Here is an 18,419-nt window from a genome sequence, read left to right on the forward strand (position 1 = left end):
AAAGATCCCAGAATTTTTCCATATGCACAAAAAGCTTATTTCTCAAATTTTGAGCACAAATTTGGTTACACCCCTGTTAGTGGACATTTCTCCTCCTGACAGATGTGGCATATCAAGAAGCAGATTAAACAGCATGATCATTACACAGGCACACCTTGTGCTGGGGACAATAAAACGCAACACAATGCCGCAGATGTCTCAAGTTTTGAGGGAGCGTGCAATCGGCATGCTGACTGCAGGAATGTCCACCAGAGCTGTTGCCAGAGAATTGAATGCTAATTTTTCTAAAAACTATTTTGATTGTCTGGGCCTGGCTCCCCATGGTTGCACCCCTGCCCAGTCATGTGAAATCCATAGATTAGTGCCTAATTTGTTTAATTAAATTGACTGATTTCCGTATAGGAACTGTAACTCAGTATAATTATTGAAATTGTTGCATTTTACATTTATATTTTTGTTCAGTACACTTGAACGCCCCTCGAACTGGTAATTGGTGAAAACTCCTATATCATCCCTGAGCGCCAACTTCTCCCACTTAATGATCTTTGACATCACCAGCATTTTCAGCAGTTTAATGCAACAACAAAAAATATTATTTATAAAAAGCAATCTATTAATATGGTTTTTGAACACTGTACTTTAGTTTATAGTTGACGCAGCTTGCCATTACCCAATCGGCATTTCTCAACAAGTTAAAATCACGTGAACGCATCCAACTAGTATTTACTGTCGAGAGCATCCTGACTGGTTGCATCACTGCCTGCTATGACAACTGCTCAGCCTCCGACCGCAAGGCACTACAGAGGGTAGTGCGTACGGCCCAGTACATCACTGGGGCCAAGCTTCCTGCCACCCAGGACCTCTAGACCAGGTGGTGTCAGAGGAAGGCCCTAAAAATGGTCAAAGACTCCAGCCACCCTAGTCATAGACTGTTCTCTCTGCTAACGCATGGCAAGCGGTACCGGAACGCCAAGTCTTGGTCCAAGAGGCGTCTAAACAGCTTCTACCCCCAAGCCATAAGACTCCTGAACATCTAATCAAATGGCTACTCAGACTCATTGCCCCCCCTCCTTACACTGCTGCTACTCTGTTATTATCTATGCATAGTCACTTTAATTACTCTACCTACATGTACATAGTACCTCAATTACCTTGACTAACCGGTGCCCCCACACATTGACTCTGTACCAGTACGTACCCCTGTATATAGCCTTGCTATTGTTATTTTGCTTTAATTATTTATAACTTTCATTCGTATTCTTTTTTTCTGTATATTTTTCTGTATTTGGTTTGGGCTTGTAAGTAAGCATTTCGGCGCATGTGACAAATACAATTTGATTTGATACTACTCAACTAGAAATTACCACTTTCCCCCACTTGGTTATGAACACAGCATTATATCAACTGTCGATACTTGATAATGGCGCCAATGAGAACAAAGAGGGGGCGTATCCTAAGTTTAAAAGTGCGGTATTAATAATCTCATTGGTTAACTTGTATTAAATGACCACGCAATCTTGACCAATTACAACTACCACCAAGCCATATTATGTAAATTAGGGCGGTCCCTTTTGAATGGCGCATAGCTGGCCCAATAGCATGATTAAAAACAGAAAAACGTAATATTCATGTTGACGAAGGCGTGTCTTAGAAAGGGGGCTGGGTGCGAGGTAACATGGTGGTTTGGTTATCGCCTATCAGCCATAGACAGAAGAAGGTTGGAGTGACTGAACGCTTGAGTGGTCGGCTTTTTATTTTCATTTTTCCTTTGATTTTGTGCTTTCGTTTGTCTTCAAAATGGAGATGGAGAAGAGGATCAGTTTGGAGTTGAGGAACAAGACCCCAGCCGAGGTATAGTGTTACGTCTTTATTTATTTATTTCCCAATGCATTTTGTGAAGGATGACGACTCAACCATGGTGGATGCGAAATGACGAAGCTCGATACTCTTTAGCTTGCTAATTTATAGTATACAACTGATGTGCCAACAAAATATCTGATAATAAATCACATATGGGTGGTTACCACAACGAGGATGCGATAGAAATCGATTCGGAATAAAATGGGATCAGAACCTTGATGGTGGCGCGACTTGCTCTGGCTGAGCTAGCGCTACCAAGGACATCAGCTAGCTAGCTACATGTAGCTAGCGCCAATGCTGGCTAGCTAGACTCCTAACCGGTAACGTTAGTTAATGGAGTTCAAGTTTTCCCAACTCAAATAATGGCGATGTTAAGAATTATCAAACACTATTGGTAGCCTATATGGAATTTAGTAGCCTAGCTAGTTAGCCAGCAATGCCCTATAATAAATTATCCTTGGATTTGCTAGCGTAGAGCCGACCAGCTCCACGAGTTGTTTTGAAAAACACAATGGAGTTGTTTGCGCATACTGAATAGAAGTGGCTTGTGTGAAAGTAGTGTTTATTTGGTATTTTAAACAGCGAGCTAACTGAGTTTGCCTTCTCCGCAAATACAAGGTTATCAATCACATATGTACATATTGTAACTACCCATCTTTGGAATGCATTTCATGCAACATATGCGCCCGCGTGGCGTTTTACAAGGTAAAGTTGTGCAGAATGCCGCCCATCGTGCGGATAATTACTTTGTAGCCTTGCGTTCTTTAACACTTCTTCGTGCATCAAATGTTGCATCGGTTGATTTTAAGTTCTATGAAAGTGTTGGCCAATCGCTATATGCTGATCCGTTGACTTTGTAAGGGGTATGAATAGCACATGATCCATTTAAACCTCACCAAGATACGTTACTTTATGGTTAGCTAACTACGTCCGCTAGTAGCTAGTGTTACTTTGTAACGTTAGTTAGCTATAGTTCCCGCGACAGTAACAATTAATGACTTCTCTGGCTGGGGATAGTGGCCGCGGGCACTCTGATCATGAGCTAACTTTAGTTTGATGAGGGGGAGTTGCAGGCAGGAAGGATGTTGACATTCTCTAGCGTAGTTCAAAACGAATACTCGTATACTACTTCATTTATTCATATTCTCTATTTCTTGCACAATATAGCAACAAGTTCATAAAAACAAACTCAATGATCCTGTATCATTTACCAGTAATTCAAATGGTTCCACAGGTGGCTGAGCTGGTGGTGGACAACTGTCGGTCCAGTGATGGAGAGGTGGAAGGGCTGTCAGATGACTACAAGGAGCTGGAGTTCCTCAGCATGGTCAACGTGGGGCTCACCTCCCTGGCTAAGCTGCCCTCCCTGCCAAAACTGCTCAAGGTGAGCATCATCTTTGGTCCAAGATCCTATTTTGCCACTGGTCATGGAGAGGTCAAGATGTTTCACCCACATAAAAAAGTAAAAATGTATTAATCCATCTAGCCACATACTATAGTAGACAAGTGGACGACGCATAAGATATTAAGCCATTTTTTTGTCTATGTACTATATGATACTTGCCAACGTAGTATTTTTTCAGATGAATCAATATCTGTCCTCTTCAGCTGGAGATCAGTGATAACATGATCGTTGGAGGTCTGGACCAGCTGTCTGAGAAGTGTCCCAACCTGACATATCTCAACCTGAGCGGCAACAAGATCAAGGAGCTCAGCACTGTGAAGCCTCTGGTAAGGGAACCCCCATAAACACACCTGGTAGACCCAACAAAATACATTCCATTTAATGGATTCCAATCACAGTCATTATTACAGAATCTTAACAGCATCACATTGTGATTGCAGAAAAACCTGAAGAACCTGAAGAGTCTGGACCTGTACAGCTGTGAGATCACCACTCTGGAGGACTACAGGGAGAGTGTCTTTGAGCTGCTGCCCCAGGTCACCTTCCTGGACGGCTATGACCACGAAGACAACGAGGTGCCAGACTCCGAGGCTGACGATGGTGAGCAACGACGGGGCTGGGATGTGCTAAGGGTGGGAGGAAAGACTTGTCCTAGAGAATTACAGAGAATTAACCCAATGTTGTCCTCCCCACAGATGACAACGAGGGGCTAGACTCAGAGGCTGATGATGGTGAGCAACACAGGGCTGGGAGGGGACTGACTGAGGAAAGGCTGGGAGGATAAACTTAAGACGTGCCTTTGTCCTAGACCATTACAAAGAATTAACCCAATGTTGTCCTCCCCACAGATGACGAGCACACAGCCGGCCCCACCAGAGATGGGGACGAGGATGATGAGGATGATGAGGGTTCCGAGGGCGAAGAGGTGGGACTGTCCTACCTGATGAAGGATGGCATTCAGGTAATCATTCATCAAACCCGTGTGCAGCTAAGTGTCTCTTAGAGGATACACACGAGACAGTGTATAGTCCAAGTCTCTTAGAGGATACACACCATTTATTTCCTGATTCTACACGTTGATAGAAAGCTCTTGATTACCGCCCTTGGTGTTGACAGAAAGAGGATGTTTCAGATTTTCGGGGTTGGAGTTTTTTCAACCTATGTTCCGTTTCCCCTTAACATAGAAGTAGGGACTCCGCTCAGGTATATTTCTACACCTGCTACGTTCGGTTAGGGGATTACCGCGGCCACCTGCTGCTTTCTAGCCGTTGGTATGTTGGGTCTAAAAGGCCTACAGGAAAAGAGAACTCCTAGTCATGTTGATTGAAATGTTCTCTGGCCCTAGGATGAGGAAGATGATGATGACTATGTTGAAGAGGAGGAGGAAGAGGATGGAGTAGGAGTCCAGGGAGAGAAAAGGAAGAGGGATGCAGAGGACGAGGGAGATGACAGCGATGGAGATGACGACTAGCCCCTCCTGTAACAGAGCATGGGATCACAACTAGGCTAGAACAACAGGAACAGGAAATAGTTTGTGAATTATTTTGTTTGTATACCATAGATATTACTGTAGAATCTAAATGTTTAATTTGTTTTGTAAATGTTCCATACAAAAAGAAAAGCGGGTTGGAATTATAAAATGGAATGTGGTTTTGAAACATGACATGTGGGTAGGGGCTATAGCATTCAGACAAGGTGATGTTTAACTCTGGTGAGAAGTCCATCTGGTTGTGATTGTCTCCTATGCCATGTTCTCCCAAGACTTTAGTTGTCAAGCGAAAAGCTCCATGTGCTGTCTGGTTGGCTCATAGTAAGGTTTATATGGGAGGAGCTATAGGAGGACAGGCTCATTGTTATGGCTTAATGTAAAATGTATTTAACTAGGCAAGTCAGTTAAGAACAAATGCTGGGCCAATTGTGCGCCGCCCTGTGGGACTCCCATAGTCGGTTGTGATACAGCCTGGAATTGAACCACGGTCTATAGTTAAGACTCTAGCACTGAGATGCAGTGCCTTAGACCTCTGTGCCACTCGGGTATCAACCACATCAAACATACAGAAACCACACGTTTGACTCGGTTCCATTCCAGCCATTACAATCCTCCTGTAGCTCCTCCCACCAGCATCCACTGGTTTACATGTGGCCAACAAGTACTGTTTAACAGTGACCCGGGCAAAAGGGAACCTTAGTGAGTCGTTAGCCCCTCCTATCTGTTCACCTACACTATGTACCCTACCCGCGCTGTATTGTAGGGATTGCTGACTGTTTCCTAAGTACTTTGTTTAGGACCTGGGATTTGATACCTTTAAAGTTTGTCCGATCACGGTGTCATCAATTCACTTTTAATTCCACAAACAGCCGATTTGTAAGTTTTATTTTTTTAATGTATTGTGCTAGGGCTGCAGATGACTCTGGGTGATGTAGTTTTCACATCTCTGGTTAATGTAGTTTTCAGGTCTCTTACTCTAGCTCTGATCGTCATCAAAGAAGCCCTAGAGGTGGGTTTAAAAGAGCTAATTCGTATTCAGGCTACACAGAGGTAATTTTGGACCAGTTTAGTCACATTCTAAAGCTCAGGTGGACCCAATCTCTCAGAAGGACCTGGTGATAAGCAGGAACACAGTTAATGGTCTCTTCTGTCCTGAATCCAACTTGGTACCCTGGACTTCTGTCATATCCCATTGGGGATTAAAACTTGTGTCTCCTTTTTGTTTTATGGTTTTACTGTGCAAGGATTTTCAACTTGTATGACTATGTAAATAGACCTTTTATCTTTACTGTGTAGTATTTGCTTGTTTTTTTGTTGTTTTTTTTAACATGCAATATCTGTCCTTTTTTTATTTTTAATAAACACAAAGCACATGTCAGGATGTAAAGCTTCAGACCCCGACGCTCAACCTTGGTTTATTTTTTTGGCCTCAGCTGTTGAGAAAGTCATGTTTTGGAATTTATGTTAATTAATCTTCTGAAGTGTTTTTAAATAATAAAAAAAATTCTGTTAATTCTTATGTTAACTTTTTTCCATCAAGTTTATTTAATGGGCGTAGTACTAACTTTGACCCTCCAGATTAATAACAGTGTTTCTGGTCACGGGTCAGTTTTATTCTGATATCTAATGGATGTGTAACCCACCAGTAGGTCTGAACTCTGAAGAGAGGCCAGTTGAAGACATGAACCAGGTGGTGGTGCTATAGCCTGCAGTTTAACATTGAAGGCCCAGAAACCTCAATCCTGACAACATTAAACTCTGAAACTTCATTATGGTTTGCATTGGATTTCAGTGCTGAATGAAACCTAAAAGCCCCAAATATGTTTTTTTTAAGAACATAGCTAGCTGTAATTTTAATCAGGTCATTTTTTTTTAAATTAGGTTTTACGTTTCAAGTGGCAATCAGCATTTGAAGCTAACAATGCACAAAAAGCTGAGGGATGGGGTTGGAGAAATGTCACCTCAAATTCATACAAAGCTAAGGATCATCCATAATATCCTAATATAGTTTTGTTAATAAGCATTGAAAAACAAGCTATTTTGGGTTCCGATGGGTACGACAGTTGAACTAAGCTCATGAGTCATAAATTCTATTTAAGCAATAAGGCCAGAGTGATGGTATATGGCCAATATACCACTAAGGGCTGTTAGGTGTGATGCAACGTGGAGGTGCATTATTGCTACTATAAACTGGTTAACAAAGTAATTAGAGCAGTTTAAAAAAAGTACATTCTGAAATAGGTGTCATATTTTTTTACTAAACCACAGGAAGATTGTTCAATTGTTTTCATGTTGCACAGATGTTTGTTTTGATAACATCAGATTTAGTGTTTTAGACAATCATATGGGGGGGGTCAAACAACATTAGGAGGGCTAGCTTGGAACTGCCAAAACTGAATTTTAAAAGAACTCATTTCAACTCTGAAAGACTGCAAAAAGCGTGTGGTTATTCCAGGCCCAGTGCCATCGCTGGGCTGCGGCAGCAAACGATTCAGCAGGCTACTGGCATTACAGTATAAAAGCTTTGTTGGCATAACTTTTATACACAACGTTTGAAGGGAGAAGATGCTCTACAGGAACGTTAGAGTCCATCCATGTCATCTTGGTGCCTGGGCCCTTTCTCTCGCATTTCAAGGCCGTGTTGAGACAGTGACTTATCAGTGACCCAAGCCCTGCTCAGATAATCCCTACTATTGTGTTGCTGAGTTGTCGTAATGCTGCTGCAAATGTACATTTTCCCAGGGATGTTGGTAGTCACAATGTAAGTAACCAAATTTATGTTACTCTAAATGCTTCTGTCAATCCGACAGCTATTGTCAGCTGTAATCATGTGCCTATGAACCTGAGTTATACTGTTAGCACTGTGACATTTTGCCATAGCAAGAAGCCCACTGAACAGTGAACCCTGCGCTATCAGTTCTAATATAAATATCGCTGTCATGTCTTCCTCTGATAAGAATCCCACTGAACAGTGAACCCTGCGCTATCAGTTCTAATATAAATATCGCTGTCATGTCTTCCTCTGATAAGAATCCCACTGAACAGTGAACCCTGCGCTATCAGTTCTAATATAAATATCGCTGTCATGTCTTCCTCTGATAAGAATCCCACTGAACAGTGAACCCTGCGCTATCAGTTCTAATATAAATATCGCTGTCATGTCTTCCTCTGATAAGAATCCCACTAAAACAATGCAAACAATCAAGATTCCCAGAAAAGTGCAAAAAATGTCCCACATTAACATATGTATCCTAAGAAACAAGGTTAATGAAATCAACTTGCTAACAACAGAAAGCATTCATATACTGGCTATATCTGAAACTCACTTAGATAATTCCTTTGATGATACAGTGGTAGCAATATATGGTAATAACATCTACAGAAGAGACAGGAATGGCAAGAGAGGTATTGCTATTGATATTCAGAGTCATATTCCTATAAACCTAGAGAGGATCTCATGTAAAATACTGTTGAAGTAATATGGCTACAGGTTCACCTGTACCTCAAAGTTACCTCTGCTGCAAAGTATAAGTTCATTAGAGTTACCAACCTCAGAAATTGCAGCCCAAATAAATGCTTCACGGAGTTCAAGTAACAGACACATCTCAACATCAACTGTTCAGAGGAGAGACTGCGTGAATCAGGCCTTCATGATCGAATTACTGCAAAGAAACCACTACTAAAGGATAAGAATAAGAGACTTGGTTGGGCCAAGAAACACGAGCAATTGACATTAGACCGGTGGAAATCTGTCCTTTGGTCTGATGAGTCCAAATTTGAGATTTTTGGTTCCAACCGCCATATCTTTGTGAGACGAAGAGTAGGTGGATGGATGATCTCCGCATGTGGGGTTCCCACTGTGAAGCATGGAGGAGAGGAGGTATTGTGGTGTGGGGATGCTTTGCTGGTGACACTGTCTGTGATTTATTTAGAGTTCAAGGCACACTTAACCAGCATGGCTACTACAGCATTCTGCAGCGATACGCCATCCCTTCTGGTTTGCAGTTAGTCAGACTATCATTTGCTTTTCAACAGGACAATGACCCAACACACCTCAAGACTGTGTAAGGGCTATTTGACCAATAAGGAGAGTGATGGAGTGCTGCATCAGATGACCTGGCCTCCACAATCACCCGACCTCAACCCAATTGAGACGGTTTGAGATGAGTTGGACTGCAGCGTGAAGGAAAGCATCCAACAAGTGCTCAGCATATGTGGGAACTCCTTCAAGACTGTTGGAAAATAATTCCAGGTGAAGCTTGTTGAGAAAATGCTACTTAGACGAATCTAAAATACTTTTTTGGTTACTACATGATTCCATATGTGTTATTTCATAGTTTTGATGTCTTCACTATTATTCTACAATGTAGAAAATAGTAAAAATAAAGAAAAACCCTTGAATGAGTAAGTGTGTCCAAACATTTGACTGGTGTTGTGGCAGAATCAGAATTATTTAGGGAACATTTATAAATAAATGTTTTATTTATTTTATTTCATGCTTATGTGAGATATGTCATTAGAATGTCTGTTTTTGGATAATACTGTTGGCCGGTTGCAGTTATCTGTTCTCTGTCAGGGTTCAGTTACTTGGGCCGCAGAGAGGGGAGAGGTCAAGCTTGTCTTCATATGTAAACATATCTTTTAAACCATGTGAATGGATTGATTGAGGGGGAACCAATTATCTCTTGGCTCCACAATGTCTGTGTGCCAGTCACTGTGTCTCTGTGAGCTTGTCCAGGATGAGAGTGTCTAAAATGACTTGATATATATCCTAATGTCTTGGTAGAACCTCGTTTTAGGAGAGCAAACTGAACGATAATTTATAGCTAATTTTTAAAAGTTTTTATTTATTTGACTAGGCAAGTCAGTTAAGAACAAATTCTTATTTTCAATGACAGCCTAGGAACAGTGGGTTAACTGCCTGTTCAGGGGCAGAACGACAGATTTGTACCTTGTCAGCTCGGGGGTTTGAACTTGCAACCTTCCGGTTACTAGTCCAACGCTCTAATCACTAGGCTACCCTGCCGCCCCTGTCTGGCTATGGGATAGTCCTCTCTCAAGTAAAGTCTTCCTTTGTAATGTTCCTAAGATCTGTTATTCGTCATGTGAGTTGAGATGGGTGTTCCTTGGCTATAAATGATACTAAGAATAGTTTTGTAAGCACTCTCAGAGAATTCATTTATAGACACTGAATTGATCTGAGAGTCACAGGGTTGTGATGGAGCTCATATAATTAAAGATGGACTTTATGATAACTCTGACTTGTGTGTGGTTTGCTCTCATGATTTGGTAAATACAGGACATTTCCACTACACTGGTACTGTATATAATATTATATTCACTGAGTATACAAAACATTAAGTACACCTGCTCTTCCAGACGTAGACTGACCAGGTGAATCCAGGTGAAAGCTATTATCCCTTATTGATGCAACTTGTTACATCCACTTCAATCAGTGTAGATGAAGGGATGAGGCAGGTTAAGAATCATTTTAAATTATTGAGACAATTGAGACATGGATTGTATATGTGTGCCATTCAGAGGATGAATGGGCAAGACACAGGATTGAAGTGCCTTTGAACCGGGTATGGTTGTAGGTGCCAGGCGCACCGGTTTGTGTGAAGAACTGCCACACTGCTGGGTTTTTCACTCTCAACAGTTTCCTGTGTGTATTTAGAATGGACCACCACCCAAAGGACTAACAGACAACTTTACACAACTGTGGGAAGCATTGGAGTCAACATGGGCCAGCATCCTTGTGGAACACTTTTTGACACCTTGTAGAGTCCATGCCCCAAAGAATTGAGGCTGTTCTGAGGGCAAAAGGTGAAGGGGTGCAACTCAATTTCAGGAAGGTGTTCTTTATCTTTTGTACGCTCAGTGTACATCAGAATATGTCACCCCAACACTTTTTGAAAGGGGAGTTTATAGTAGTATAGTTGAAAACTTTAAACTATGTATTTTATTTGTTGTGTTGTTTCCTGTTTGAACACCAGGAAGAGTACCCACTGCCTCTAAATACTAAATACTAAATCAGCAGGATTTCGTTAGTTAAAAGCATCTGACTGATTAGTCCTGTTTGTGTAATGCTGTGTAGCTATCTGCTATCATCATCCCCGGCCCCTCCATAGTCCGATAATGGTGGTGTTCTGTGATCCGTCTCAACATCTGTTAATACTGTACATCCACCCCAGTACAACAAAAGCTAGGTCATGGGACCTAATACCCAGGCCAGAGGGATCAAAGCCCTGTGTATTGAGGTGAACTGTGGCTGGCAGTGACAGACAGAGTAGCTTAGCGATCCGAGTAGGGCACCACACTAAAAGGTGGCATGTCCCACCACGGCTGTCTCACCCCGGCAGCATCGCTCATCAGCAAGATGAGAGATTTCCCCCCCTCATCCCCTCCCTCCTCACCAACCAGCCACCGCCTCCTCACCCACCAGCCGCCTCTGCCTGCCCTGCGCCAAATCACATACCATCCGTATCTTCCTCTCCCTGCTCATCGGAGGGATTCAGCCAGCCCAGCGCCCAATCCTGCCAGGGATCATAAGTCATCGCGCTTTTGAACGCATTCCAGAGTCACAAAAGCGTCTGTCAAGTCTGCGTGTAACATCTGCTGGGCTATCCCTCCCTCCTCCACCACCACCACCACCTCCCTACCCTCTGTCTCCCTAGCCGTCAGACACACTGCATCATCAGTGGACTGGACAGAGGAAGGCACTGTAACAGCAGAGAGAAGCAGACTCCACAAGGTGACCCAGGGTGACCTCCAGGATGACTCCCCCCATGGCATGGCCAATGTCAGGGTCAGTCAGTACCCCTCACCACCCCTGTCCCTGAGCCTCCATGTTTCCTGCCTGGGGCCATGCAGGGGTGGGCAGATCACCAGGGCACAAGTGCCCCCATTTAGGGCTCCACTGGGGCACTTCCAAGGGCAATAGAGGCCACTTCATTCAGTGGAGGCATCCAGGGGTATCATTACTCAGTGATATGATGAATGACGCTCTGTGCACTGTTTGAGGGAGCTGTTTGAAGTTGATACTGTGTGATGATCACATGCACAAGAGTTCACACTCAATCAGAATGTTATCACAATACACAACAATTTATAGATTTTATATATCAGAATATATCAGAATATGTCACCCCAACACCTTTTGAAAGGGGAGTTTATAGTAGCATAGTTGGAAACAAGAGGAAATTGGTTTCACAGAATAATAACCCATAAAACACAACACATTACACTAGCAGAAAGACAATGGATTGTGTCTTTGAGAAATGCTTACTGAAAACAACATTACCACACTGCGATACTACTGTTTGAAAGCTGATGAGGGTTAAGGCTGTCTGCCTGCTGTTGAATAATTCACAGCCACACACAATAGCACAGACATTAGATCTGTCATTGTTGTCCAGTTTGGGAGGAAGCACCACTTAACATTGTCTGGCAAGAGAGAGAGAGAGAGAGAGAGAGAGAGAGAGAGAGAGAGAGAGAGAGAGAGAGACACACAGAGAGAAGGACAGAAACAGGGAGAGAGAGAAACAAGAGAGAGAGAGAGAGACAGAGAGAGAGAGAGAGAGAGAGAGAGAGAGAGACACAGAGAGAAGGACAGAAACAGGGAGAGAGAGAAACAAGAGAGAGAGAGAGAGAGAGAGAGAGAGAGAGAGAGAGAGAGAGAGATAGATAAGGAGAGAGATGTTGTATAGAGCATGGCCTTGTCAGGTGTCTGATGGACTCTTTCATCAGTCAGCATCTCTGATCATATGGAGGCATTGTCCACTGCAGTTACATAACTCTGTCATCATGCATTCTATAGCTATCCCAGGCCCCATAAATCCCCTCTGGCCTGGAATCACACACAGACACATACCATATACACTTAGGCCATATATACTACTGCATGTTAACACACATTCCCATAAATCCACATGCTGCTGTACATGGTGGAGTTGATTTCACATAACTTCTGCTATCACTATACGCACACACTGTTATATTGATCATCAATTTATTATTGATGTTTGTTTTTTGGTCCTCAGCTACTTCCCTCATCGCAACACAAATACAAACACGCACACGCACACGCACACACACACACACACACACACACACACACACACACACACACACACACACACACACACACACACCCCTGCATTAACCTTCCCCTCTTCCCTCACTGTGTCTGTAAGCCAGCAAATCACAGTGCTCGGGCTGCTCCATGCCTTATATGGACAAACAGCTTTTAGGGGGAAGGGTTTCCCCCTGAGCCGCTGCAGTTACACTGGGCTTTTTGTCTGCCGGCCAACCTTCCATATGCACACATGGCTAAGCATGGTTAACTTATGCATCAATTATGTATGGTTGTCAATGGGGGATTTGTGATTTCTTTTCTTCTTAACAAATCGTTCTCCATTTCCACACACAGAAGCAAGCCAGTGCACACTTACAGGAGGTCAGTGGCCTCACTGGAGCTTCGGCTGTCTTTAAGACTCTGACAGACTGCTGACACAGCAAAGAAGGGAATCTCCCAAAAGGAGTGTATCAGCAGAACGCATCCCTGGAATTAAACACACACACACACACACACACACACACACACACACACACACACACACACACACACACACACACACACACACACACACACACACACACACACACACACACACACACACACACACACACACACACACACACACATACATACATACATACATACATACATACATACATACATACATACATACATACATATACATACATTCAAACACACACTGCCTGTGTCCTCCCACTCTATCCCTCACAGCCCACTGCTCCTAGCATCCTGAATCCCCTAGAGAGGAGCAGAGTCAGACGGGTACAAAGGCCAAGCAGCTGGAGGGCTTCTCCTCTCCCCTCCTTTCCCCTCTACTCCTCTCCCTTCCTCTCCTCTCCCATTTCTCCTCCTCTCCTCCTTTCTCCTCCTCTCATGTCCTCTCCCTTCCTCTCCTTCTCTCCTCTCCTCTCCTCTCCCCCTGGACCAGGAGACTCAGCCCAACACAATCTCACCCCATCACACCCAAATCTCAATGGTGATCAAAGCTAAAATAAATCCCCACTGAATACAACAGAGCACATTCACAAAATACATCATCTTCTGATGGGGTGAGGGAAGTTGCAAATAGTTCAAGGCAAAATCAGATGTAAGCAAAGTCAAATCAAATGAGCTTGGATATAGCTAGGCAAAACAAAATGTAAAGTGAATGTAAAAAATAAATGATAGCCTACTTTAGCGCCCAATGATCTCATGACTTGGGGCTCTATTCAGTCTGTATGGCTGAAGTGTTGCAGATTCCTCAATAGAAATGTAAAGGTCGTTTCAGATTGAGCCAACATAGGCAACTTTTACCGTGAATGTAGTCTCCACTAAAGCGAGAACATTGCCTTTAAATTGGAATCACGCTGTAAAGCAGAAATTCTGCAATGCAGATTGAATAGAGCCCCTGGTCTCTTTACATGATGCAGACTTGTATGAATGACAAGCTCAGGAATTTTGGCCAGTAGCATATTGTCCTGCAATAAGGTTAGAGCACAACATTATTTGCAGGTGTCATGGCGTATGAATCCTCACAAACGTTGCCAGTTGTAGTATTCCAGAGATATAGTGTCACACTGATATAAATTATTTGGGAGACAGGCGCAGGAATGCGTAATAGTTTTTTTTTATTACACACCAACGGACATTGTAACAATAATTGACAGCACCATGGTAAACAAAGGACATATATAAACTCAGCAAAAAAAGAAGTGTCCTCTCACTGTCAACTGCGTTTATTTTCAGCAAACTTAACATGTGTAAACATAACAAGTTGAAAAGTAAAGTAAACCAACGTTTTGGAAATATATAATGCCATCTAACTGTCACGCCCGGATCTGTTTCACCTGTCCGTGTGCTTGTCTCCACTCCCCTCCACATGTCGCCCATCTTCCCAATTATCCCCTGTGTATTTATACCTGTGTTCTCTGTCTGTTCGTTGCCAGTTCGTCTTGTTTGTCAAGCTTATCAGCGTTTTTCCTGTCTACTCCTGTTTTTCCCAGTCTCTCATTTTCTCATCCTCCTGGTTTTTCACCCTTGTCTGTCCCTGACCCTGAGCCTACCTGCTGTCCTGTCGTTTGCCTGCCCCTGTGGTTACAATAAACATGGTTACTTCACAAAGTCTGCACTTGGGTCTTACCTTGATACCTGATACTAACCAGTTATCAAAGAATATTAGCTACATGCAGTTATCTTAGCCAGAAAGCTAGCCAATGTTAGCTATTTAGCCAACTTGCTATTAGCCTAGCCAGCCTAGCCAACCACCACGGTTATGGTCTGCAAGCTAGAGCCCAACTACCTTAGACCAGCTTGAACACAACTAACACAACACAACTAAAATATAATCGCAGATTAAAAGCGAAGAGAGAGCAGAGATTTACAGATTGATGACTCAGGCCCATTCGATGGTAAAACTTTTAAAAGAGTGCAGGCTGAGTTAGATACCAAGCGAGGGGGAGGTTGGCGCTTCACCAGGCAGAGGGAGAGTCAGGGACATCCAATAGCTATATAGAGAGAAAAATCAAAAGCAAATAGATTCTGCTAAGGTGGAAAAAGTTACAAAACTCCCGTAGCCTACTTCACAGAGAACATGCCGAAAAGTTGACAAAACAAAAAGGAGAACAGGCACGGTACTACACAATTAGAGCCAGCATGTATGATTTTCTCTTTCGTTTTGAGCCCACAGCAAGATGACACCAGAGCCTGCCGTGCTAACGGGTTCCCACTAGATAAAACAGCCACAAAGTCTGTGAACAGCATGGGATGTGGGTAACGTTAGCGAGCTTGAGCTAGCTACCGCGCTAGCATACAAACTCAGTAGCACTGAGTAGATCCTCCATATGACGTTGAGAAATAGTTAATTGTGGGTAGTTAAGAAGATATCCAGAAACAAATGAATAAATATGTAATAACCCAAAAACATAACTACGTTTGTATAGGTAACCAGATCATGGCTACAACTAAGTTACTAAGTCTTTGAGCACACTGTGTTGTTACATTGATGTCATTCATACTACCCTTTAAGGTTAGAATTAAGATTAGGGTAGGAGTTATGTTAAAGGGTTAAGGTTATCATTAGGGGAAGGGTTAGCTAAGAATCAAAAATTAGTAAGTAGTTGCAAAGTTGTTAACTAGCTAAAGTTGTCTGTGATGAGATTCGAATATGCAACCTTTGGGTTGCTAGACATTCGCGTTATACGCCCAACCATCCACCATGACCAATCTCCTTTTGTTTTTGCCTTATGTAACATTCTGTATTATGTTACAATACCAAACATAACATATCATACTAATTTGAGTAAGCCAAATTTACATTTACTATTTTACGTTTAGTCTATGAGATCAGGCTGGTGTTTTCCCCCAATTAACATTAGGGTTCAGTGAATATAAATTATGAGCAAGAAAAAGGAAGATGAAGCATGTCTACAACACAAGTGCCTCTTCCTGATTCCACTCGGCTGTGAACAGTTAGTCACGGACTGTGTCTAGAAATAACAGAGGCAGAGCCGATCACGCTCCTCTCAGCAACACACACACGGTGGTCTGGTCTGTCTGTCTCAGACGGTGTTATGGCTCTGTTCAGAGCAGCCTAAGAACTTAAATTTAGCGTTCTTGGCTCAGTTCCATCATTTTCACTCAGACTTTACATTTTCTTGGGGTGAAAAACAATGTGAAAAACGTAGGGGTTTATCCAACTGGTGTCTGTGATCTCCTTGTGACTGATGTTCCAAGAACTCTGTCTTTCATGTGTTTTCTCAAACATGAAGAGTCAGAATTGTCAAAACATTTAAGCAATCCATGCTATATAATGTAATAAAGTATTACATAGCAACAAATCTTTATCTGGTGCTAACAACGTGTGTCCAAACCCAATATACGACTCCATCTATGTTCTGCCAGAGAGACCTCTCCTTGCCATGTAGCCATATTGACTTATACCACCTCAAAGAATACTGCAGCATATGTTGCACATTTCTCCTTTTAAATTCTACTCTAATGCTGTTTCCACACTGGTGTTCCAGTCCAACTCAAGCTGTTTCATTTTACCACACTGCATGATGGGAGTGAGACAGATGTCCTGCCAACAGGCATTCTGGGTAAAGAGCTCATGTTGTGGGAACCATGCAAAGCTGCTGCTCTCTGGGTCTGCCTTTGATTTGCATATATTTGCCTTCCAGAATTGGAAGGACCACAACAAGGTGTTCTGCCTTAGGAGTGAAGAGATTCTTCATGGGAGAGCCTACATGTCACGGATCCCTCTGGAACTTTGCGCACACCTTGCCCTTATTCCCACTGATTGTATTTGGAAACTCAGCAAAAAAATAAACATACCTTTTTCAGGACCTTGTTTTCCAAATAAATCCAAATAACTTCACAGATCTTCATTGTAAAGGGTTTAAACCCTGTTTCCCATGCTTGTTCAATGAATCATAAACAATTCATGAACATGCACCTGTGGAACGGTCGTTAAGACACTAACAGCTTAGAGACGGTAGGCAATTAAGGTCACAGTTATGAAAACTTAGGACACTAAAGAGGCCTTTCTACTGACTCTGAAATACAGCAAAAGAAAGATGCCCAGGGTCCCTGCTTTTCTGCATGAACGTGCCTTAGGCATACTGCAAGGAGGCATGACACCTGCGGGACAGGCACAGGATGGCAACAAGAACTGCCCGAGTTACACCAGGATCGCACAATCCCTCCATCAGTGCTCAGACTGTCCGCAATAGGTTGAGAGAGGCTGTACTGAGGGCCTGTAGGCCTGTTGTAAGGCAGGTCCTCACCAGACATCACCGGCAACAACGTCGCCTATGGGCACAAACCCACCGTCGCTGGACCAGACAGCACTGACAAGTCGCGGTGTTGTCTCACCGGGTGTGATGGTCGGATTCGTGTTTATCGTCAAAGGAATGAGCATTACACTGAGGCCTGTACTCTGGAGCGGGATCCATTTGGAGGTGGAGGGTCCGTCGTGGTCTGGGGCGGTGTGTCACAGCATCATCGGACTGAGCTTGTTGTCATTACAGGCTATCTCAATGCTGTGCGTTACAGGGAAGACATCCTCCTCCCTCATGTGGTACCCTACCTGAAGGCTCATCCTGACATGACCCTCCAGCATGACAATGCCACCAGCCATACTGCTCGTTCTGTGTGTGATTTCCTGCAAGACAGGAATGTCAGTGTTCTGCCATGGCCAGCGAAGAGCCCGGACCTCAATCCTATTGAGCACATCTGGGACCTGTTGGATCGGAGGGTGAGGGCTAGGGCCATTCTCCCCAGAAATGTCCGGGAACTTGCTGGTGCCTTGGTGGAAGAGTGGGGTAACATCTCACAGCAAGAACTGGCAAATCTGGTGCAGCCCTTGAGGAGGAGATGCACTGCAGTACTTAATGCAGCTGGTGGCCACACCAGATAACGACTGTTACTTTGGATTTTGACCCCAGCTTTGTTCAGGGACACATTATTCCATTTCTGTTAGTCACTTGTCTGTAGAACTTGTTCAGTTTATGTCTCAGTTGTTGAATCTGGTTATGTTCATACAAATATTTACACATGTTAAGTTTGCTGAAAATAAACACAGTTGA

The 18,419-nt window shown here is 43.2% G+C and overlaps 1 protein-coding gene across 1 annotated transcript; it reads left to right on the forward strand.

Moving 5' to 3' along the window:
• The first annotated feature begins 1,697 nt into the window (after positions 1 to 1,697).
• Positions 1,698 to 4,905, forward strand: LOC115128007 (acidic leucine-rich nuclear phosphoprotein 32 family member E-like). Its single transcript, XM_029657620.2, has 7 exons — positions 1,698 to 1,851; positions 3,095 to 3,244; positions 3,469 to 3,591; positions 3,706 to 3,865; positions 3,961 to 3,996; positions 4,114 to 4,226; positions 4,611 to 4,905. The coding sequence occupies exons 1-7, from the start codon at positions 1,798 to 1,800 to the stop codon at positions 4,734 to 4,736; spliced, it is 762 nt and encodes a 253-aa protein (XP_029513480.1). The 5' UTR covers positions 1,698 to 1,797; the 3' UTR covers positions 4,737 to 4,905.
• The last annotated feature ends 13,514 nt before the right edge of the window (positions 4,906 to 18,419 follow it).

The sequence above is a fragment of the Oncorhynchus nerka genome, linkage group LG14 (assembly GCF_034236695.1).
Source record: "Oncorhynchus nerka isolate Pitt River linkage group LG14, Oner_Uvic_2.0, whole genome shotgun sequence".
Lineage (NCBI taxonomy): Eukaryota > Metazoa > Chordata > Actinopteri > Salmoniformes > Salmonidae > Oncorhynchus > Oncorhynchus nerka.

Coding starts and splice junctions, on each gene's coding strand:
- LOC115128007 (XM_029657620.2), top strand. CDS start 1,798: ATGGAGATGGAGAAGAGGATCAGTTTGGAGTTGAGGAACAAGACCCCA. Junction 1,852..3,094: donor GGAACAAGACCCCAGCCGAG/GTATAGTGTTAC, acceptor ATGGTTCCACAG/GTGGCTGAGCTGGTGGTGGA. Junction 3,245..3,468: donor CCCTGCCAAAACTGCTCAAG/GTGAGCATCATC, acceptor TGTCCTCTTCAG/CTGGAGATCAGTGATAACAT.